The sequence below is a fragment of the Ctenopharyngodon idella genome, chromosome 10, assembly GCF_019924925.1.
Source record: "Ctenopharyngodon idella isolate HZGC_01 chromosome 10, HZGC01, whole genome shotgun sequence".
NCBI lineage: Eukaryota > Metazoa > Chordata > Actinopteri > Cypriniformes > Xenocyprididae > Ctenopharyngodon > Ctenopharyngodon idella.
Window position 1 is genome coordinate 3,313,898 of NC_067229.1, and position 23,871 is coordinate 3,337,768.

Genomic DNA, 23,871 nt, shown 5'->3' on the forward strand with positions numbered 1-23,871 from the left:
TCAAAGTCCAGAAAGGTACTAAAGACACTGTTAAATCAGTCTACGTGACTAGTTCAACCTTAATTTTATAAAGCGACGAAAATACTTTTTGTTCACAAAAACAAAACAAAAATAACTTTATTCAACAGTATCTTCTCTTCCCTGTCATTATCTTTACGCAGTTGCTGCAGTAAAGCACAGTGCAGCGCTTCCGTGTTTACGTCCGAATGCCGGCTCAGTATTGGCTGAAGCTGATCACGTGATCAGCACAACACATATGTGTGATGTTGACGCAGGAGCCGGCCAATAATGAGTCGGCGTTCTGGCGTAGAACCTGGAAGTGCTGAACGTAAACAATGTATGAGAATTACACAGAAGAGAAGATATTATTGAATAAAGTCGTTATTTTTGTTTTGTTTTTGCGCACAAAAAGTATTCTCGTCGCTTCATAACATTAAGTTGAACCACTGCAGTCACGTCGACTGTTTTAACAATGTCTTTAGTACCTTTCCGGACCTTGAAAGCGTTGAGTATATTGCTGTCTACGGACGAGTCATACACCTCTCGGATTTCATCAAAAATATCTTAATTTGTGTTCTGAAGATGAATGAAGGTCTTACGGGTGTGAAATGACATAATTTTCATTTTTGGGTGAACTAACCCTTTAAAGTCCACAATGGCAAAGTCAAATGATTTTTAGTCACTTTATATTTCTCTTGTAAATAAAACATTAAAGGAATAAAGTTTGTATAAATTTCAATTTCAGATGTTTAATGTATTTGATTGTGAGACATATTCATATCACATTCAAAGTTCACGACAAAACAATTGTACAATATTCAGACATTTCAAGTTTAAATTCTCATGTAAACAACTCGTGTTTGTTCAAGCTTATCCGTCTTTATATATTTAGATCTCCAGTCACACTTTTCATATCCGCAAATGTTCCATCCTCTTTGTTTAACCTAAACAAAAAATGTCTTGTTATTGTTTCTTTTCATCATGTAGTTTTGGTCATTTTGCTGCTGTTTGTGTGTCTTATGTTTACGTTTAAGCTGCTTACGTTTATTCTTCAGTTCCACCTCTACTGGATAGTGGTCACTCACTTTCAGTGCCTGTGAAGACATTAAATCTGTTTTACTAACATACTAACAAACTGTCTTTATGGTATGTGTGATTAAATACGCTGTGGTGTAAGTTCAAATGAAAAATGATTCTTGTTTACATCCTCATCTTTCAGTTTGTAGGCCTTCTGGAAGTTGAACGGATTTGCAGAATTTGGAACAACAGCGTTCAGCATATCATCTCCATACACCACAATCCTGTGCGTAAACATGTCCTATTAATGACAATGATGTCTTTGTTTGTTATTGTTTTGTACAGTGTAATCATTTACCGGTCATAAGTGTTGTCGTTGTTTGTGCTGGCTGTGGTGTCCTCGTCATCCGTGATCAGCCAATGGAAGTTTTTGTCACTGCGGATGCGGATTTTTTTCATGTCTTTATCAGACACATAACTACCATCTGCATTGAAGTCCCCCAAAATCATGATGTTCTGTATGGATAAGCATATGTTTGAAATATCTTTTTGTTATATAAACCACTCTTTATATATATTACAAACTTTGTATTATGTTGTGTAACCATTTTATAAAAACAGTAATGCACAGCTTCTAGTGTCTCATTGCTTAAAATATAGTATATTGAGTGCATTATGTTTTACATCCGTCTTCCATTTCTTCTTGACATCCTGAAACACGTCGTACAGTTCATCAAGTTCCTTCACTGAATCCTCAGGCTTTGTGTGGACAGGCATCAGCACCAAATCTTCCAATACTGCCAAGACACGAGCACAGTTAATAATAATTATATTAATTTGTATCCATATACACACCCTCTGTCAATGCCCATCCCAGAGATTAATGCAATTCAGCCAGTGACATTTCAGTTGTTTGGACTGTCAACTGCATAAATTGGGAATTAAGTGATTACACAATACAAGGATTAGGATAAATGTGTTTCCTAGCCTGAATTTATAACCAGTGCTATAAAATACATTGCGTTGTGCACTATTGAGCCAAAATCATGAGATTCACACTCGTCAAACTGAGATAATATGTTGTACTTTACCTGTTTTATGACATTTGAATCGCAGAACATAAGGTTCTCTGGCGAAAGCATCTTCATCTCCTGGCTGGTTATCTTTGTATTGGTAGGACCCAATCAAATCCACCAGGTCGTCCCTTTATATTTAAAACAGTCCATGTAGGTTAGTGTGGTTATTAGTTTTTGTGCTACAGTCATAAAATCTTTTTTCTTTTTTGTTTGTTTACTGTTTAATCAACCTCTGTTTGATCTTGAAATTTAAACAGCGTTTTTTGGGGGGTTGCTGTGTCTTTAAGACAACGCAAACGCCGCCAAAGTCTCTGACGCCTCTCAGCGTGAATGGGCGGGGCCAAGTTTTGAATTCAAAACAACCGCCATTGACGGGTAAATAGCGAAGTTATGTGATCAAATGTCCGAACGTGTTTATCTATCGGACATTATAAAGTTGTAGACATATCGCCACCTTGGAATAATAAGGTTCTATCTGTATTCTGAGTGGTTTTGAGATATTAAACTTCAAAGTTTTTGCATTCCATTCGACTTCGTAGAGAACTTTTTTGTTTTCTAAATGCCCCAAAATGTACACAACTTATTAAAAAAAAACAAAACACACAATGTAAATAAGTTGTCACAGAATAAGAATATGTGAATAACTAAATTTTGACAAAAATGGCAGATAGAATCTAATTATAATTCCAAGGTGACGATATAGACATTCTGGATAGCGCCATTCCGCCATATTTAATTTTTTGACATTAATTATGATGAAAACAAGGTTGTCAGGAAAGTACAGTGTGTTCAACCGTCATTTAGGCTACCAATATGCCAATTGTTCATCTTAGGCGTCTTACGTTAAAAAAAAAAAAAAAAAACAATTTTGAGATCTGAAAAGGTTAGTTTTTGGTTATCTAAAAGAACCTTCCTAGAAAATTCATATTTGTTTCCCAAAACAACCAGTGCTGGGTGGATTACTTACAAATTGTATTCTGTTGATTCCAAATTACATGAAAATATTTGTAGTTAGTAACAATCTATTACATTACACATTTTACTGACTATTTTTTGATTACTTTGAGATTACTTTTGAACTAACTTATCACATTGGATTGAATAGGATAATCTTTGATCATGTTGATATAAAAATACACAAAGTAAGAAAAAAAAAATATTCCATTCTTTATCAACAACATGAAGTGCATTAAACATAGGGTGTCAGGGTTTCCCAGGGGGTTTGTGCAGTTAAATGAAAAGCTGATAAATAATTAAATCATAAAAATTTTAAATTAAAATAATTTTAAAATATTTTCAAAAATGTGTTTGAAAGACAAAGACATAGCAATACATGGTTAAACAACTTAGTGACGAGTTTGTCAGGAGGTGAGTAGATATGTTGCAATGCTGAGGAAACACTCTGTAAATCCAATGATCAAATGCTTGTAATTTGATGTAAAGTAATTATAGGTCTGGTCTGTGTGTGCAATTCCACAAAACCAGAAGACTTTCTCAGCGTATATAAGCAATAGGCTTTTTTAGAAAGGCAAATGTAAAAGACGAAATAGAAGAATCAGGGAGAATCAATAAATTATGAATGATTTACTGCTTTTGTGTGAATAATATGTAATCATGTAAGTGTAGTCTGATTATGAGTATTTTAACATGTAATATAATCTAATTTCAAGTACTTCATTTTTGGAATCTGATTATGTAATCCAGATCACATGTAATCAGCACTGAAAACAACCAAACGAGAACCAGATGGAAGCGTTGTTAGGGGAACGTTTGTTTTTGTTATGCAACTGCATTTTAATCCGCATAAAAATTAATAAGGCGTCCACCCTGACTAATGGTCTATTACAACTTCAAAATGACGCCATTACCTGTAAAGGAACATGAACTGTTCTTTGTAATTTCCTCTTCCCAGGCGTGTGCTGATCTCCATGGTGTAATGATGAGTCTTGTTGAACCTGTTGAAGAGCGGCCAGTCATGGTTATTATAGTCATGTAATAATGTGTTTGTTTTTTTCATGAAAAAACACACCTGTTTGACTCACTTATTCAGTTCTTTGAGAAAATTATCCACAGCAGCTCCACTAGAATCCACCACCTCTAGAATGACAATAATGTCATAGCGTGACACTATCTGGAGAAATACAAGCCATTATTTCATACATGCTGCTCCTCTCATGAAGGATTATCAGACATTAAGATAAATAACATGTTATATAGACTCTTTCAAGAGGAAGTTGTCAAATGGGATGTTTCACATGTATTTTATGTGAATTCCTGTAGGTGTGGACAGGCCTCACCTTGATCAGGATTATTATTGTTAACTAAAACTAAAACCAAAACCAAAACCATCTGTCATTAAAACAAAATAAACATTCAAATTGTTTTAAATCAGTGATACTCAAAAAAAAAAAAAAAAAAAAAAAAAAAAATCACACTGCCTTGATCAGGGTTTTCAGCACGAACGGATCAGAGAGTTTTGACTTCCCAAATCTCTGGACATTGAAAGAAGCGACCTTCATGATGCCTGTTAAACATGAAATGAAAGAAACCAAATTAGAGATATGCAACATTAGTGGACAATCCAGTGAATTATATTCATAATGACACTTTCTTTAAAACCAATGATCATTAATACAAATGAATGAAAAATCATGACTTTAGACTGTCTTTATCACACAGTTGTCAACAAATGCTGTGAAAAATCCTGTTCGTTCTGTTCTTAGAAAGCTGTTGTGATCACTTTACTCTTTTAAAATGAATGACATGTGAAGGAACCTGTTTTAGGAGCCATTTACAAAGAGTTTGAGATCACCAGATCTCCTTTAAATGATCGAAAAACACCTTAGAATGTGTTTAATGCTGTCTAAATAAAAAGAAAATTGATCAGTTTGAGAAGAAAAAAGAAGGAAAAGAACGAATCACATTCACAAATGCAACTGGATGACTTCACCACAGTTTGCAGGACAAGAAAGAGCAGATCTGTGTGAAACTATTTCAGTGCTGGGGAGCTGATGCATGGGGTCTTTTGTGACCAGAGGGGCTCTCTGAATGGGGCAGAAATTATTTCCTGCACTCAAGACATTGCTGAGTGACACTTCAAAGAAGAAAAACCGCCATTAAATTCAATCTTCACTCTGGCAACCATCTGTCATGGACATTACACCACCACCCAAAGCCTAATTAATGACAATGATGGCTTTGTAGATTCCAGTCATACATTTGAAAGATAAGAAACAATTAAAGGAAGTGTTTTCACATTCTAAATTATTGAATGTAAAACTGAAGCAAGTCTAGGGGCTTCATTATCATGACTGCCATTTATGGGTGTGGGTCAAGAAATCAAGAAAAAAGCAAATATTTTTAGAATATTTTAAATTTAAATGTCAAACAACATAGTAGAAATATAAAAGCAGTCATATTTTGAAACACAAGAATTCTGAGATGCTGAGATTAGATTCCCCAGTTATTTTTAAACAATTAAAAAATTAAATAAGTTTAGGATTTAAGGAGCCCAAGAACAACACTTAACTTACCCAAGCTGAAGATGCACTGAAGAAATTGACTGTAGTAATTCACAAAAACAGCAGCATTACTTATATTAGACACCTGTGACCTGATTGGCTGGATGCAGGAACCAGTAGAGTAATTTGGCCCAGCCCCAACCTGGACATCCCTCGAAACAACAAAACAGTTCCTCCCCCTGGGCAAACACTCACTCGGAAGTAGAAAGCTAAAGAGTACAGGTGAGTTCAGACAATACACTCATCCCCATTACAGGCGCAAAGGGTTTAAAATTCCACTTGAAGGTGGAGAAATAATTGCCAGGTAGGTCTGAATGAGCGATTTGACAGCAGAGTTAATCTACTAAGTACGAAAATGCCAAACAGGATGCTTCAGTCAGTCAGGTGTATCAGGAAGTTGCTTCCTAAAGGATGCAATGTGCTTGTTTTTGGAAATATACAGAAACTGCACTACAAATTCTGCAGTTGAATGTCCTTCGATAAAGGGGGACATTGGTTAAAGTGGATGTTGGGTTAAATTATAATGTAATGTTAATTATTTCTCTACATAGAGAAACTGAACAGGTTCTTTGTGTTCATAACTGTGGTTGGGATGGATTTCATGCCCAGACAATCCAGGCGCTGTGTTGTTTTTTCCGCTTGAAATGCAGTCAGTGCCTCCATAGCAAAGTGAAATATGAATACAGTAAAGATCAGTGAGCCAAAAACAACATTTACACTACAACAGACTTTCAAGATGATGTCTGTTTACTGTTAAAAAAATGGTGTCAGGGAAATGGCGGGGGAAATTTTGTTTATTCAGGATAGATAGATAGATAGATATTTAATGTAAATGTACTGCAAATTTCTCACATGAAACAATTTCATTTCTTAAATACAGCAGATGTTGCATTCTAGGAAATCGAGGTTAAATTCATTGTAAAGTGGGGAAATGTTATATGGGAAATCAAATGGTCCTGAGGACAAAGCTAGGGACATTTTACAATATGTTTTAAAGATAAAAATTCGTAGACCACACACTTTCAGCAAGTGCTTCTGCTGGTTTGACTGCACCATTATCTTTCAAGATGATATCTGTTTACCGTTAAAAATGGTGTCAGGGAAATGGCGGGAAATGTTGTTTATTCAGGTTAGAACAACAGATAGATAGATAGATGGATAGATAGATAGATCGTTATGTAATGTAAATGTACTGCAAAATTCTCACAACAAACAATTTTCTTTCTTAAATACAATAGATTGCCGCCAAAATATTGCATTCTAGGAAATTGAGGTTAAATTCATCGTGAAGTGGGAAAATGTTATTTGCAAAGTGTAAAAGGAAATCACATGGTTCTTAGGACAAAGCTAGTGACATCTTACAGCATGTTTTAAAGATAAAATTCGTCAAAGTGGTAGACCACAAACTTTTGGCATGTGCTTCTGCCGCCGGTTTGAGTTTGGACTGCACCATTATCTTGAAGGGTGGGGTTTCACAAAATGCAAATTCATTCAAAAAGCACTTGCATTGACTGTTAAAAACAAAAGGCTATGCGGTTACCTCCATTCAAGCCTGCTATAAATGTTTATAGACACGAATCTACCAAAGAAACGTGCTGAAAATAGTCAGCAGGGCCTCTACAAAGTCTCTATTTTACGAGACATCTGTGCGACAGAAACCCTATCTGATTTAAAAGAGGAAGTAGGCATGGACTGTTTTTAAATGAGCAGTCATTCATTAATCACTAGCTGTTTAACGGCGAACACAGGACGACAAGACAAGAATTCACAGTAAACAAAGCAGCATTGGTAAGAGCTGATTATCAGTTTGTTTATTTGTATTAAAATAAAAGTATATATATATATATATATATATATAAATAAAACACTTTACTTGTATTTCATAGATATATAACAGATTTAAAAAAAAAAGTTGTGCTAGATCCTCAAATGTGTTAATACGGTGTTTTTAATTTTATACTGGTGCACGGGAGCTACTTTTAATTCTTAGATGAATTTATTTAATCAAAATGAAACCTTGTGTTGTTTGGAGTGCATTTTGTTTTCAAACTCTCAAAATGAAACTCACTGTGGTTTTCCTCTCTGTCTAATCTGCTGTGTTCCTGCATAAACTGACATGTCAGCACTTTATAAACTATAAGTCTTTCCTGTGTACGAACAATGTATCCTTGAATTGTCTTTTAAACTTCCTTTGACGATTTACGACAGGAAAACAGTATAGAAATGTATAGGAGTATAGTTCGCATGACGGACCGAACAGACCTGAAAACATGCAGCCGGTCTGAAGAGTTTGTGGTCATGAAACTCATTTCACTTTAACACTTTCATGCATGAATTATGATAACCTCAGTCTCAGTTTTTATTGAAACAAGCATGAAAAACAAGATTTGAAATGTCATTTTTTTGCACATATTTTTTAAAGACATTTCCAGATGTCCACTTGAGTAGACAGCATGCGTTTATGGTTTAAACTGAAGAGATACTGTATTAAACATAATACAGTAATAACACAGCAATAGTGTGTGTATTTAACAAACCCAGTGGCGTGTTTAGGTTATTGGGGGCCCTAAGCAAATCTCCAGGAGGGGGCCCGTGATCGCGTTCCCGGGGGTTTATCAGCTGACAATTTTCAATGCACATTTAAGAGTGCAGGTTGCAACTATTATTAACAATAATGAAAAGATGTACTGATATCAGTATGTCACAATATCACCCTGTTTGGACTTTGTTTTCTGTTTTGCATAATTTCCTGCCAGTCTGTCATCATTATGCATTTTGATTCACAAGCTTGCAATTCAATTCAGTATCTGTTATTTTGGATATACTGTATATCAGGTACAGTACATGGCAAATTTTCTCAAGAAAAAAAAATCTCTCAACTAATGCTGCATATACATGGGAATCAGTTGGTACTACATTAATATTGAAGGTTAAAATGAACTGATTTGTACACAAACTTAAATTACACTTTTATAAGAAATAAAGTTGGTAGGCCTACTAACTTTAAAATTATTTCTACTCCAATTCGTTTTTTGAAACATAAACATTTAAATGGTGGCTATCAACTTGATGGATTTATTCAAACATGCATTATATATTAAAGAACATTAAAAAGATAATTAATATGTAGGCCTAATATGGTACATATATTAAGGTAAATGCTCCTCTCTAGAGTTAATTTTTCTAGCTTACTAACGAGTTTATGATCACTGAATATGTTTGTTCTGAGGTAAATGTGACGTTACGTTTGTTTGTTTACCAGCGTTTTTATTTCCGCGTATGAAACTATTGAGCGCGATTACACGAGACATGGTATGGATTTTGATAAGTTGAACTATCTTTTAACATACCTTTAGTTGTTCATTCATGTTTATTTCGCACTGTTACTGGTATTAAAGCGGAGGAGAGGATCAGTTGACGTGCGCGTCAGGATTAATTTTTGATGTAAGGAGTAAAGTAACACATTACAAGTAACATGCATAACACAATCAGATTACTTTTTGATGTAAGGAGTAAAGTAATGTATTACAAGTAACGTGCATTATGTAATCAAATTACTTTTTTGATGTTACAAGTAAAGTAACGCATTACAAGTAACATGCATTACGTAATCAGATTACTTTTCTGATGTAACGAATATAGTAACGCATTACAAGTAACATGCATTATGTAATCAGATTACTTTTTGATGTTATGAGTAAAGTAACACATTACAAGTCATGCATTATGTAATCACATTACTTTTTTGATGTTAATGCAAATTACATTCTAATAACACAAATACATTTATTTACAGTAAAAAAAAAAAAAAAAAAAAAAAAAAAAAAAAAAAAAACTGCAGATGAAGTATTTTCAAAAACAGCAGTCACAGTAATAGTATGAATTGTAGCTGAAATATAGCTATTGATGCATGATGTCCACTATAGTGGACAGATGATTATCAGAATTTTCTTCCAATCTAAAATCAATACTTGAAAAATGTAACTATGATATGACTCATTAGATATTGCTTGATGCTACAACATTTTTTCTTACCTGCAAGAGTCTTCTAGGATAGAAGAAATGGATGAATATTCCGGAACAACTTGGAATTTCTGAATGGTCGTCGGCCATCTTGGTTTGGAGGGGGGGGGGGGAAATGGTTTGCCACTTGGTGGCAATGTATAGGATGATGCACACTGTAGAGGTTGATGTGCAACTATGCCATCAAAATCCATGCACATGCAAGAAAATGCTTTTTGAATAGCTGTCCACTGTAGTGACCTATATGCATGAAAGGGTTAAGTTGTTTTTCTGGTCTTCTGAAGGTCGACACCATGAAGATTGCATCTTTTAACATCAGACGTCTGGGTCCAAGCAAGCTGTCAGACAAAAACATCGTAAAATATCTCATTAAGGTTAGTTTATAATCTGACTGTTCAAGAAGATCACATAGTAAAAACTTGTTTTTCAAATAGACTTTTCCTGTAGATCTTCTCTCGGTACAGTGTAATCATTATGCTGGAGGTGGTGGACAAATCGGGCAAAGCTATAGACAAATTCCTGCAGGAGCTCAACAGCACTGGGTCTGTATAAACATTCAGAGATTCGCTTCATCATCAGAATCTCAAAGCCTGAATTCAGCCCATATTTAACTCACTGTTTCTCCCACAGCGCTAATAAGAAACGCCCCTTCACTATGGTGGGAAGCTCCAGGCTGGGACGGACTCTTTATAAGGAGCAGTTTGTCTGTTTTTACAGGTATAGTGCTTGGTAAATTACTGCAAATTATGTTATCAGAATAAAAATTGTGGTGAAAAGCTGAATTGTAGCATTTGGTGCATCTCCCTTTTGAAATGAAATGTATAATTGTGAACAGTCATTCATATACCACTAAAAAAACTATTTCATTCATATTTATTAGAGAAGATGAGGCTAAACTGGTCGACACGTACCAATATGAAGACAATCAAGAGGGTGACGAGGATGCTTTCTCTCGAGAGCCTTTCATTCTGCGCTTTGAGTGTAAACACACAGGTAATCAGCTTTGGTTAAAGTCACCCAAATATGAAAGTCCTGTCATCATTTACTCACCCTCATGTCGTTCCAAACCCATAAGACTTTTGTTCATATTTGAAACATGAAGATATTTTAATGAAATCTGAGCCTGGGAGTCTCAATCATTTTACGACAAACAGATTGAATTTAGGCTTTTATTCACATATAAATATTCACCAGTGCACATATCAGATATGGCAAACAGAAGCTCAAGCATGTTCGCTTGACGTGCGAGCGAGAACCAATGAGGTTCATTCTTGTGTTACACAGCATGTTTGAGCTTCTGCAAAAAAACCCAATGAGGTTCATTCTCATGTTACGCAGCACATTTGAGCTTCCACAAGATTCAATGAGGCTTGTTTTCATGCTGTCAAGCAGGTTCAGTTGAGCTTCTTTTGATGTTTGCTGATCAATGTTTATATGTGAATAAAAGATTAAAACTGTTAATCATATGAAACGATCATGTCTCTTCTGAAAATGTGGACCAAACCACTTAGTTCATATGGATTTATTTTATGATCTCTTTATCAACATTTTGAAGCATTGAAGTGGTAGTTGCGTAGCTGTCAATGGAGGGACAGAAATTTCTTAGATTTAATAAAAAAATATATTAATTTTTGTTCTGAAGATGAACGAAAGTCTTAAGGGTTTGGAACGACATGAGGGGGAGTAACCCAGATAGCAAGCAATGATCGAAATAATGTTAAAATCAATGTTAATGTGTCAACGTTAACTGCATTGAATCAATATCACTTTTGCACACGCAATTAATGTTGAAACAATGTTGAAATTTCAACAAAAAAATCAATGGTAATGGCATTGAATCAATGTTACAATGTAATGTTGGTTTTAACATCATGTTTGCACTCTCAGAAAATGAAACACAACTACAACTGACTTAAAGCCACACAGCCTGAAATCAACTGAAGATAAAAGAAGATAATAAATCTCTCAAGATCTCAGCAGAAGTTCTTTTTGAGAATTAACAGAGGTTGACATGTTGATGTTTTATTATGTTTGGTCACCATTTTGGTGATCAGTGTTTCCTTTAGTTGGGCAGTTTGACTCTTGGCTTTTTGTGTGAGTTTGTGGTCTTTGTAGCAGTGTTTACCAAAACACACAATTTGTTGCAAAAAATAAACAGAAACAAAATGTGTGAGTGATCATTATCATAATCATAAAGCAGAGTAGTTTACTAATCTTGCTCCTGACCAAAAGTACTTATTTGTTATTAAAATATTATATTCACGAACAATACTTTCTTGCCACAGATCATATTCTGATTTTTTTTTTTTTTTTTTTTTTTAAACACATTATGGGAAAAAATTATTTTGACACACACATACATCAAGAATCAGCATATGAATCTCAACAATGGTGACATCCTTCATGCCACAATGCATGCTGGGAGCCACCATAGTATACAACTCATGACTCCCAGCATGCATTGCGGCATGAAGGATGTCACCAACATCACATTGTAACATTGATTCAATGCCATTACCATTGATTTTTTTGTTGTAATTTCAACATTGTTTCAACATTAACTGAGGGTGCAAAAGTGATATTGATTCAATGCAGTTAACGCTGACACATTAACATTGATTTAACATTATTTCGATCATTGCTTGCTATCTTAGAAATGAGGCCAGAATTTTCATTTTTGGGTAAACTAACCCTTTGAATCTTTAACCAACACACTTTAATTTCCTGACCAACTCTAGTGCCTAGTTTAAAAAGTCTCCAGTGAGAGAAAGATTTAATCTAAGATTACATGCATTTTCACTGATAGTGAAATTTAAATTAATAATTCACCCAAAATAGAAATTCTGGCATAATTTATGTGGGAATGAATGGGAAATGCCGCTTTCAACAACAGATGTAAAGCCACCATAAAAGTGGTCCATACAACTTATTTGAGAAACAGACCAAACTGAATTCATTATAATTGCATATTCCTACATGACCATATATGTTTCAGGAATTGGATCGTATAAACAAGCTGCACTCACATTGCTAGTCAATTTTGTTTGCCTGTCTTTTCCAGAGCTGAAAGATCTGGTGCTGATTCCTGTTCACACAAAGCCCAAAGACTCACAGAAGGAACTGGATGAACTATATGATGTGTTCCTGCAAGTCAAAGATAAATGGAAAACAGATGTGAGTTTAGCACTATGCGACCATAACAAATTCCAGAAGGAAAGCATGTACTGATAAATTGTATAGTTGAATGTCCTGCAAGTTGTATTTGGATAAAGTGTCTGCCAAACGTTAATGTACACATTTCAAGGAAATTTATCTGATGTGGAGATAAAGCTAATCCTTGTATAAATAAAAGACACAAGTAAACTCTAGTTTAACCAAACATTGATTAGAGTTTGAGAGAAAACTCACACATACCATCCTACAGAACGTCATGATCCTTGGCGACTTCAATGCAGACGGCGCCTACGTCTCCAAGAAGAAGATGAAGGCCATCAGAATCCGCAGTGATCCTGATTTCCACTGGCTGATTGAGGATGATGTTGACACCACAGTCATACAGTCCAATGACCACACCTACGACAGGTTAGGCAGAGAAATATCAATAATTTACTCACCTTTCATCTGCTATCATGTTTAGAAATAAAGAATTCATAACCTCCATTCACCTTACACCTTGTCTGCACTAGTGGTACATTGCAATGTGACAAATTTCTAATGTTCCATTTCTAATGTACTCCACACACTTGCGCTACTTATGACAAAAGTACAAACACAACAATTAGAACTTGCACTTTGATGCATTCAGTGTAGACACAAACTGTTGCAGCACGTCAACGGTCACTCCCAGTTTAGACATGGTGTTAAGTTGCGGTCACATTTGCGTAATTTTAGCGAAAAGATCTGTTCTGTATCGTCAATAGTATAGAGATTGTATAAAGCACAGCTTACACAGAAGTCGCTTTCAAACCAAGCAACTTTCATGCGTATTTGCATGACAAACATGAACATGATCGAATTCTGTGTGGTGAAATCTATCACCCTCACACCAAATTCCTAATTGTTTCCTATTGAAATGACTGGATTTCGCCTGCAAAAACTCACTGAATAATGATGAATGTGGCCGCACCTTTAGAGTATGAATGTTAAATTATCACTATTAATTAAAAGATGAGCAAATCATAGCTTAGATGTAACTAGAAGACTAAATGCGTAAGGACAGGTGAATCTGCATGTCAAGCTTTGGAAAATATTGATGGCAAGTGTTTTTCTAGAATTGTGGTGTATAAAGACGACATGTTACAAGCTGTGGTGCCAAAATCTGCGAAGCCTTTTAACTTCCAGGAAGCCTACAAACTTTCAGAGGAAATGGTAAGAATGAGTATATTCATCACAATGCATGTCTGATTTTTTAATGTAGGTATAGAATAAATAATATACTGATTTGATTGATCTATGGCAGGCCCTGGAGATCAGTGATCATTATCCAGTGGAAGTGAGTCTGAAGAAGAAGAAGTCTGTGGCAAAGACTAGCGGCAAAACCAAAAAAAAGAAATGATAAGCATGATGGGATGCCAGTGCACACCGTATGGGATCTGAAACCTCATTCATCTGAAGGAGAGTTGCTACCTCTTCATAAGGAAAATCAGGGCTTAAAATAATTTTTTTTTTTAGTTTGTCGTGGTGAAAAGTCTTCTAAATCTTGCAAAAGTAGTGCTAGTTCCAGAAGTCAAAATAAGACTTAACTGGGCAAAGCCATAAAGCTGAGACCCCTGCAGGACCATCTCATTTGCAACTCACACTTTTATATACGGTTTTAACCAATGCAGGTGCTCTTCTCCCTTCCTCTATCTGGAATCTCCTCAGTACCCCAACACTTTCACCAGTTACTTCATTAATTGGCTATCTTGTTCTCTTTGTAAGGGTGGCCAAACAGTCTACATTTTTACCTCATTATTTTTTATCAAGAAAACATGTTCAAGGCCACGAAAACCAAAAAAAAAAAAAAAAAAGCAACACATTATCAGTGCAGATGCCAACTGCAAGCAACTTCAGTTAAAATCCCACTTTTCTTTCACAGTCATGTAGGCCATGAGGCCTTCAAAACATATCTGGCTTTTATAGTATGTTTTCTATTGGATAAATAAAATATTTCCTCAAGTTTTCTAGAATTAAATGCCAACAAGTTTGAAATGAACATTAAATCTCCAAATAAATTTTTTTTATTCAATGTCATTTTTTTTTTGCCAACAAAAGCGTATAAGGTCATGCCTAAAGAGTAAATAAATGTGTTAGTACATGTGTTTATTAAAATGCTAGCAGATGAAGGTCAACAAAAATGTTTTAACAAAGAGACAACTCATGTTCAAGCAATGAATTGGCAGGCAAACAAGCAATAGCAAATACCAGATAATAATCACCTCGAGCAAACTCTAATTGAAAAACTGAAAACAAAACTTTGCATATCTTTAGTCTTTAACATGGCTTGGGGCAACATCAGTTAGTGACATCAGCTTCAGCATAATGTCTGCATTACCAGATTAAGATCAGTTGCTGCAATCCACTTACCCTCACCAAGGAATCAAGCAAGCTTCCTAAGCAATCACAAATTAGATTAAATGTGCAAGAAATCTTAAAGAAGAACAATTTGGTAACAATGAATGTTTGTACCACCATTTTGTAGACCGTACTATAGGTGGTCAAAAAGTAGATGTGTGACATCCTCCAATTGTTCATCACCACTGACAGGAAAGGCTTCAAGTCTTTTATAAAACTGGCATGACTTCTTTCCATCCAGACATCCGGCCCCATATGTATGTTAACATGCTATAGTTGTATATATCGGACAGGAAACTGGAATTCAAAAAACTGCAGGGAACTGCAGTGGAGGCCAACTGCAGGCCAGGTGTTTGGACCGGTCTGAAGATCGGCTGAGGTGGTAGTATCAGGAAGATGCAAGGAGAGATGAAACATAAAAGAGAAAATGAACATTAATTTGGCATGCAAAAGCAGGGCCTCTCTTTGTATTAAAGGGATAGTTCACCCAAAAGTGAAAATTACCCCATGATTTACTCACCCTCAAGCCATCCTATGTGTATTTGACTTTCTTCTTTTAGCCAAACACAGTCGGAGGTATATTAAAAATATCCTGGCTTATCCAAGCTTTATAATGGAAGTGATTGGAGGATGAGATTTCGAAGCCCAAAAAAGTGCATCCATCTATGATAAAACGTACTCCACGCGATTCCAGGGGGTTAATAAAGGCCTTCTGAAACGAATCAATGCATGTGTACAAGACAAATATCCTTATTTAAAACATTATAAAGTAAAATAACGAGCTTCCGGAGCGACAGCCATACGCATTCAATGTACGTCCAAAAAGTGCTAACTTCAGCGACGTTGTACACAATGACATGACGTACTATGCATTATAACGTAGGACAGAGCATAGTACGTCATGGCGTATCGTAGAACGACATGGCATTGTGTACTATGATGCGGAAGTTAATGCTTTTTGGATGCAAGTCGAATGCTTCGCACAAGAAGCTCTTTATTTTACTTTATGTTTTAAATAAGGATATTTGTCTTACACAAACGCATCGATTCGCTTCAGGCATTTATTAACCCCCCGTAGCTGTGTGGAGTACATTTACGATCAATGTATGCACTTTTGCAAAAAAAAAAAAAAAAAAAAAAAAAAAAAAAAAAAGGGGGGGGGTGGTGGGGGTGTGGTGGGGGAGTGGGGGTGTGTGTGTGTGAGTGCTGCTTAAATATTGCGAGAGTGATGTGGTGCAGGTGTGTGCGTAATCAGTCCCAGGAATGAGGGCCTATGGGAATTGTAGTCCGAATAGTAAAAAGTCAATATTCCAGTGAAGGCTCCCTCCGGTGGTGCGGGGGAGGAAGTGCGGGAGCCTCACTTGTGACACACTCCCATTTTAAAGCTTGGACGAGCCAGGATATTTATTAATATATCTCCGATTGTGTTTGGCTGAAATAGAATGTCATATACACCTAGGATGGCTTGAGGGTGAGTAAATTATGGGATAATTTTCATTTTTTGGGTGAACTTAATAAAAGTTAGTAAAAATGTGTATAAACTCACCGAGGAGGGGATCAAGTCCATCGATGAACATCTCTGTTTCTTCATCAATGCTGTTTACAAACTCTTCTGAATTGTCACTAACCTTCCTTCCTTCTAAAAAACATAAATTCTAGCCTATAGCCTTCCTAGTGTTTTAATGATGTTTAATTTGCTGTAGTATAAACAGCGATGGAGAAATGTAAGCATGAGTAAGCTCTATTTACAACAGCTAAGATTAATATAAAGAGAATTAAGTACAATTAGGAGATTAAAGTGAATAAGGCAGAAATATTATGAGTGAAAAAGCTGTTACGAGAAATGGCATGATTTAAAAAAAAAAAGTTAAATGTTGCTTCTATTTCAAAACATTTTAAAAATTAGTATAGCAATTGGAATCGTAAAGAATTTAATGATTAATTTATCAATACTACTTTGTTAGAGATTTCATTACTGATTCTTCTATTACCTGAAAAAAAAGTTTGACCTAAATACTTCCCAGATAGCAACAGTGTGTCAGCCCAGATCCGGCCCACATCTGGCACATGCAGAATGATGATCTGGCCCACATTTGGCAGGAATGATGGCACTTGCGCGGACCGCTCCTGTTTGCCAGATCTGGGCCACAAGCAGGCCATAGACATGCCACATGTCAGCCAAGAGCAAAGAAATAAAACAGCCAACTAATGGAAACATCAATCACCATCATGGTAACCTCAAATGAAACAAACATGAGAGTTAAACTTCTGTTAATTCTTAATAAGAACTTCTGTAGACGTGTGACAGAAATAAAGTCAGTCTGGTTAGTAATAAGTGAAGCTGGTAATGCTGTTTGTGGAGTTTTTTAATCAGATCTTCAGAGATTTAATGTCATTTATCTTCAGTTGATTTCATCTAAGGCTGTGGCTGAAGTCAGTTGTAGTTCTTGTATTTCTGCTCGTCTCTTTTTTTTTCTTCTTTCCTTCAGCGATTCTGCTTGATAACAGGCTTGTTAATGCTGAGATGACTCTATAAATAATATATAAAGATTTTGTGGATCAGATAAGGTCCAGTTCTGGTTTATTTCTTTGCTCTTGGCTGACATGTGGCATTTCTATGGCCTAATTGTGGCCCAGATCTGGCAAACAGGAGCGGTCCGCCCAAGTGCCATCATTCCTGCCAAATGTGGGCCAGATCATCATTCCGCATGTGCCAGATGTGGGCCGGATGTGGGCCGACACAAAGTTGCTATCTGGGTTACCCAACAGTAGTATTATTTGTTGTTTAGTACATGTTATAAAAATATTTGCATGTTTTTAGCAAATTACCATGAATCATGTTAAAAAGTAACAGTTAGTCACTACACTGATTTAAGTCTCAGTACAGATAAATCAGTAACGGTTCCTAATTTGTTGGTTGCGCGGTATGTTTGCTGCTGCGTGCAAGGCAATAGAAAGATCGACTATGTATTATTCCTCTCATTTTTCTTTCTCTTCACACTTTTTTCACAGTATTATGCTACTTACATGCTGCACTTCAGAGTATTGTTTCTTCTTGTGTTTGATTTGGTACTCATCTGTCTTTTTTGAAAAGTGAATTGGACATAATGTGGTATCCCTAGTCCACACTACACTCAAAATCCCAGAACTTTACTCTTCCTCACTCTCACTACAACTAACTTGTTCATGCCAGCTAGTGAAACAGTCGCGTTTGGGAACGAAGCACAATGGCACATCACAAGTCGCACATTTGACTGGAGTTTTAAAGGTACACATTTTGCATTTTCGCCTTCCAATACTGCTGTCCCCGCTGATGTACTTGGGCAGGTGGGAGTCTGTCGAAGGAATCGGGCGTATTTGTGCAGGAGCAGATGGAGGACCTGTCCCTGCGAGCTCTGCAACAAGAGCCTCCCGGAAGGCCTTCTGGGTCAAAGGCTTCTGGTTCTTCATCTTGGCCATCTGCTGGTGCAAAATGAAGGCATTTACTACAGCGATGTCCACAAAGTGGTAAAAAAAGGACCGATACCATCTTCTAGTTTTATGTAGAACTGTGTAAAATGAAATAAGCGCATCAGACAGATCCACTCCTCCCATGTGCCTGGAATGAAAGTAAAATATATTATAAGATTTGTAATTTAAAAAAGGCACAAGCACACATTTTACACCACTGTTTAAAGTTTACTAACTTGTTGTAGTCCAACACTGCAGCTGGAACGGGGAAATCCTGAACGGCCCAAACTCCATCGGCTCCTTTCACATTCCTCTTTATGGTGTCACCATTAAAGGCTTTATGAAAGGTGGAGCACATCAGCACGTCCCTCTTGTCCTTCCACTCAACAAACAGCAGGTCATCTTCCCTAAACCAGCGAATATTGCCACGAGGAGCATGTTTCTTTGAGTGGCCAATGCGGTTTGCTCGAACAGTGCCACAAGCCCAGATCCTTTTAGCGAGCAAGTCTCTGAAAAGCTTGGGACTGGTGTAAAAGTTGTCAACAAACAGCTTGTAGCCAGTACCCAACAACCTTTCATCTGCCAGAATCATGACAGAATCATAGCTAATGCCTTTGCTCTCCTCTGAATTCACCTTTCCCTCATAAATGAAGAAGTCCCACGTGTATCCACAGAGGGAATCTGCTAGTACAAAGAGTTTGTACCCCCATTTTGTAGGTTTGTTTTTCATGTACTGTTTGAGTCCATGTCTAGCCTTTGATGCCACCATTCTTTCATCAATGGAGATATTCTGAAAGGGATGGAAAGTGGCTCTGCAGGCATCCCTAATGTTCTGGTACAGCGGTTTGATCTTACACAGGCGGTCATATTCAGGCGTTCCCTTCTTCTTGTCATTCTCTGCATCCACTTTGGGATCACTAAGATGGAGAGCTTTAGAGATGGTCATAAATTTCCTACTAGACATGATTTGAGCAGGATACGGCAGACTGTACATGTGAGACTTCCTCCAATAGTCTGTCAGTTGGAAGCATTTCAGCAAACCCATGTAAATCACCAGTGCCAGGAATGTCTTAAAATCTTTCATAGAAATGTCTTGCCATGGCTTCTTCATTCCTTCCTGACGCATGGCTCCATATGCATTTGAGTTTGCTAGAATTGTCCGCATGACAGATTTTGAAAAGAACAACTCAAAATACTGTAGAGGACTGCATGATGCATTGGAGACCAACTGTGGACCGGGCGTTTGTCTAGGTCTGAAGATTGGCTGAGTCGGCTCAGTATCGGGCTCATCTGCACTTTTCCACTTGTTTTCTGAGATGCTTAAGGAAAAAGGTAGAGATCGATTCACACTGCTTCTTTTAACTTTCCCTTTCTTACTTTGTACAGAGGCAGGTGAAGCAAATCTGCAAGACTTTGCTGGAGATGGTGAAATGGAAGACAGACCAGATCTCCTTTTCTTTCGTGGAGTGACCTCTGGATTCCAGTCATTATCAGAGGCATCATTAGAGGGATCATAATCTGAAAACCTGTTGAGGCAAGAAGAAAGAAAAAATTACAATTGATCATTCACTATGCAAGAAGTAATGCAACAATAAAAAAAGACTCTTGCTGAAATAATATTTTTATTTTCTAAAACTTAAAAAGAGTTACATTACATTTCTGAATGTATTTATATCTAGATTGTTCTACTTTTCTTTTTTTTAATTTATACATTTCTATATTTATTTAACTTATAATTTTCTTTCACAAAAAAGGTATAGCTCGTGTCTCTTAAGATAAATTATTTCAGGAATATATGTCAATACATTAAGATTAAGTCAATAATGTCAATACGATTAAGACATTTTGTATGTTTTTGTATGCATTAGAGCTCACAGCACTGATAATCGACTTTGAAATACAAATCACTTTATGGCCATGTGCGATTAAAAACACCGCCTACCCTCCGTCCTTAAAAGCGATAGGGCGGCGCTGTATAAAATATAAAAACCCGGTCCTGGAGTACAGCAAGGCCGTAACCATGTCTTGAACATTGGTGGGGACCTTTTTTTTCTTTTCTTCAATTTAGTGAATAAATACATTGATCCGCAACTAATATTCGAATGGCCCAGGGGTAGAATCTTTGTTAACAGTATCAAAGGTTGCGTGTTCTAATCCGCCCTCGCATAGTTTTTTTTTTAATTTTACCGGGAAAATAGAACCTCCGCAATGGCATTAAGCGATCGATTGACGCGCCCGTCTGTGCTCAGTGCTGTGAAGACTGTGTGCATGTGCAAAAAGAGAACGTAAACCCCGCCTACTTTTTAATTTCATTGGTCATCTCAATCATTTTGACATTGACGAGCGTTCTTAGACCGCTGAGGCAGACCAGACTAAAAATGTAACCTTTAAACCTTTTTGTCATCCTAACAACATGCAGAGTGCTGTAATGAAGTGCAGCAGAGCAGTGAAAAAAATTCACTGTAGGATCAGAAGAACGTATTTCCAACAAGCGCAGTAGTGTCTCGATGCACACAAACGCGCTTTTGTTTTTTTCTTGATTCCTTGATGCGGTAAAACCAACACGTTTCACTACTGAACGAGAACATCCACGCAGTTTTAAACATGTTTTTGCAAATCTAATTTAACTCTAAGATGATGACATTGACATAACTTCATAACAGGTCCGAAGGGCATATATAAAAACATTAAAAAAAAAATACACCCAACGCGGAAATTATAAATAACTGGATTGCAGTGCTGCGTGAAAATCAATAAACAATAAACATAACAAAAACACATTAATATTGCATAGTACAATTTCAGTATTCAATAATATTATTACCAATTAAACAAAAGTGGACATTGTTCCAAAACATAGACTAAAGTGCCTTCAGACCTCAACTAAAGTGAACTCATAAAAAAAAAAGCTTTCAAGAACAAGAACCGCGTCAAGTCAAGCTAAGCCAATTTTATTTATTGCGCTTTTAAAATTCATACGGTATAAATGCAAAGACAACTGTTAATATCTCAGTGCTCTATTAGTTCAATTGACAAGTAAATCTGTTTCTTATGTTAGAGCGCAGGGGGAAATGTGTTGCACGCAAGACATGGCGCAACAGTGTACATTAATATTTTAAAATAAATCAATTTAAAGGCTCAATTAACTTCTCATTCATTCATTAATACATTTGTGGTGTTGACCTGCAAAATAAGGGATTATTTTCGTGAAACATTAACGATCTTGTGAAAATATGCATTAACTTACTCATCCAGAACGGTTTCTAGACAATCGAGGGACATATCCTCTACTGCAGAGTCCACACATGAAGCGACACTCTCTTTATCAGATGAAGAATCCCATTCCCCAGTCTCGTCATGTTCTTCAGCGCTGTTGATACATTCCTCCGAGCTGTCCATAACAACCTTATCCTTATCGCATGGATCCATCGCTAAATGCAGCGCTGAATACAGTCGCAGATTGTACAGCAGATCGCTCCAGCAAGTGGAGCAAAAACACCATGCGGAGATTTCTTGCAGAATGCAATTAACCCGTTAACCACCGAGATCGCTCCTCTATTCGTTATTGCTCTTGTCTATCATTATTTTATTATCATGTCATTGGCCAGATACTTCCTTCTAAAACAACAGGTATACCTTGCCAAAACGTCACTGAAATTGATCGTCCTGATTGGATATTTTGAAATAAAGCGCTTGTTTTATAGCCCGAAGGCATGTTTTTCCTTCATGTGAGGGATTTTTGAAATGAACACGTCTACAGAAGAATAGCAAAATCTGCCAATACCACTTATGGGAAAGTCTTCACTATGAAAACATAGTATTATACGTTTGTACTTTGTATCTTATAATTGTGTGATTAAAAATAACTTGAGCTTGAGCTACAGCAATTACAAAACTTAAAACCAAGCCAATGCTGAAACACTCATGCTGATCCCTGTTCACAAAGTCCAAAGATGTATGATCCCAGCAAATGTCTTAAGTAAACATTATATCAATATTAAAAAATATTCTAATTGCTGTCACAACTTTGAGCAATTCAGTCAAGAAAAAACATCATTTAAAAATGAAATGTGTTAAAGAAAGGCTTATTTTCATGGCTGATAATTTCTGACTTACTCATTATGTCATATTATGCACAACAATATATAATGTAGTTTGAATGTCTCGAATGTTGTAATACTAATATTAAAGTGTTAGTTCACCCTAAAATTAAAATTCTGTCATTAATTACTCAACCTCATGTTGTTCTAAACCCGTAAGACTTTCATTCATCTTCATAACACAAAAAAGATATTTTAATGAAATCTGAGCGATTTCTGTACCTCCATTGACAGCTACGCAACTACCACTTTGACGCTTCTAAAAGTTCATGAAGAGATTGTAAAACTAAATCCATATGAATGGTTTAGTCCAAATTTCTCTGAACTTTTATGCACACAAACATTAATAAACACACACATCAGTTATGATAAACAGAAGCTCAAGCATGCTTGCTTGACGTGCAAGAACCAATGAGGTTCATTCTCGTGTTACGCAGCACGTTTGAGCTTCCGCAAGAACCAATGAGGTTCAGTCTGGTGTTATGCAGCACGTTTGAGCTTTCATTCACGTTATGCAACACGTTTGAGCTTCCGCAAGAACCAGTGAGGCTCATTCTCGTGTTACGCAGCACGTTTGAGCTTCAACAAGAACCAATGAGGTTCAGTCTGGTGTTACGCAGCACGTTTGAGCTTCCACTTCTGTCTATGTTAGCTGATCAATGTTTCTATGTGAATAAAAGCCTAAATTTAATCTGTTCATCAGATAAAGCTATCATATGTTTTCAGAAAATTTGGACCACTTGATTCATATGGATTAGTTTTATGATCTCTTCATGAACTTTTTGAAGTATCAAAGTGGTAGTTGTTCAGTGGAGGGACAGAACTGGCCCAGATTTTATTTAAAATATCTTCATTTGTTTTCCAAAGATGAACAAAAGTCTTATGGGTTTGGAACAACACAAGGGTGAGTAAATGACAGAATTTTCATTTTTGGGTGAACTAACCCTTTAAGCACTTTTTTCCCACCATCAGGTCAAATAGCAAGTCTAATGGTATGGCACCAATATCATTTCCATGAGAATGCGTTTTGGTACAATTACAAACCATTCCACACACTGATTTGTCAGCAAGGTGAGCTAACGGTCCTCAGGAAAGGAGAACTACAATGGTATATTGGCTTTATTTACCCAC

At 36.4% G+C, this 23,871-nt stretch overlaps 3 protein-coding genes across 6 annotated transcripts; 1 reads left to right on the plus strand and 2 right to left on the minus strand.

Annotated features, from left to right (window-relative positions):
- Nucleotides 1–42: 42 nt before the first annotated feature.
- Nucleotides 43–9,924, minus strand: dnase1l4.1 (deoxyribonuclease 1 like 4, tandem duplicate 1). 3 transcript variants are annotated; one of them, XM_051907442.1, is made up of 9 exons: nucleotides 9,650–9,924; nucleotides 4,532–4,617; nucleotides 4,136–4,224; nucleotides 3,962–4,048; nucleotides 2,109–2,221; nucleotides 1,702–1,814; nucleotides 1,376–1,533; nucleotides 1,205–1,301; nucleotides 43–1,094 (listed from the first exon to the last, which is right to left on the minus strand). In XM_051907442.1, exons 2-9 carry the CDS (start codon nucleotides 4,610–4,612, stop codon nucleotides 945–947), a joined length of 888 nt encoding a protein of 295 aa, XP_051763402.1. In that variant the 5' UTR covers nucleotides 4,613–4,617; nucleotides 9,650–9,924; the 3' UTR covers nucleotides 43–944. The 3 variants fall into 3 exon arrangements, with proteins under 3 accessions (XP_051763402.1, XP_051763403.1, XP_051763401.1); XM_051907443.1 differs by lacking the exon at nucleotides 9,650–9,924 and having other exon boundaries at nucleotides 43–944; nucleotides 1,043–1,094; nucleotides 4,532–5,648; XM_051907441.1 differs by lacking the exon at nucleotides 9,650–9,924 and having other exon boundaries at nucleotides 4,532–5,648.
- dnase1l4.2 (deoxyribonuclease 1 like 4, tandem duplicate 2) lies at nucleotides 7,254–14,864 on the plus strand. Its single transcript, XM_051907509.1, has 9 exons — nucleotides 7,254–7,402; nucleotides 9,922–10,011; nucleotides 10,085–10,179; nucleotides 10,268–10,354; nucleotides 10,518–10,630; nucleotides 12,699–12,811; nucleotides 13,062–13,219; nucleotides 13,909–14,005; nucleotides 14,097–14,864. Exons 2-9 carry the CDS (start codon nucleotides 9,931–9,933, stop codon nucleotides 14,190–14,192), a joined length of 840 nt encoding a protein of 279 aa, XP_051763469.1. The 5' UTR covers nucleotides 7,254–7,402; nucleotides 9,922–9,930; the 3' UTR covers nucleotides 14,193–14,864.
- wu:fc11c11 (piggyBac transposable element-derived protein 4) lies at nucleotides 13,074–22,722 on the minus strand. 2 transcript variants are annotated; one of them, XM_051907268.1, is made up of 5 exons: nucleotides 21,888–22,722; nucleotides 18,877–20,166; nucleotides 16,737–18,788; nucleotides 15,305–15,564; nucleotides 13,074–13,210 (listed from the first exon to the last, which is right to left on the minus strand). In XM_051907268.1, exons 1-3 carry the CDS (start codon nucleotides 22,067–22,069, stop codon nucleotides 18,341–18,343), a joined length of 1,920 nt encoding a protein of 639 aa, XP_051763228.1. In that variant the 5' UTR covers nucleotides 22,070–22,722; the 3' UTR covers nucleotides 13,074–13,210; nucleotides 15,305–15,564; nucleotides 16,737–18,340. The 2 variants fall into 2 exon arrangements, with proteins under 2 accessions (XP_051763228.1, XP_051763229.1); XM_051907269.1 differs by lacking the exon at nucleotides 13,074–13,210 and having other exon boundaries at nucleotides 14,922–15,564.
- Between the last annotated feature and the right edge of the window lie 1,149 nt (nucleotides 22,723–23,871).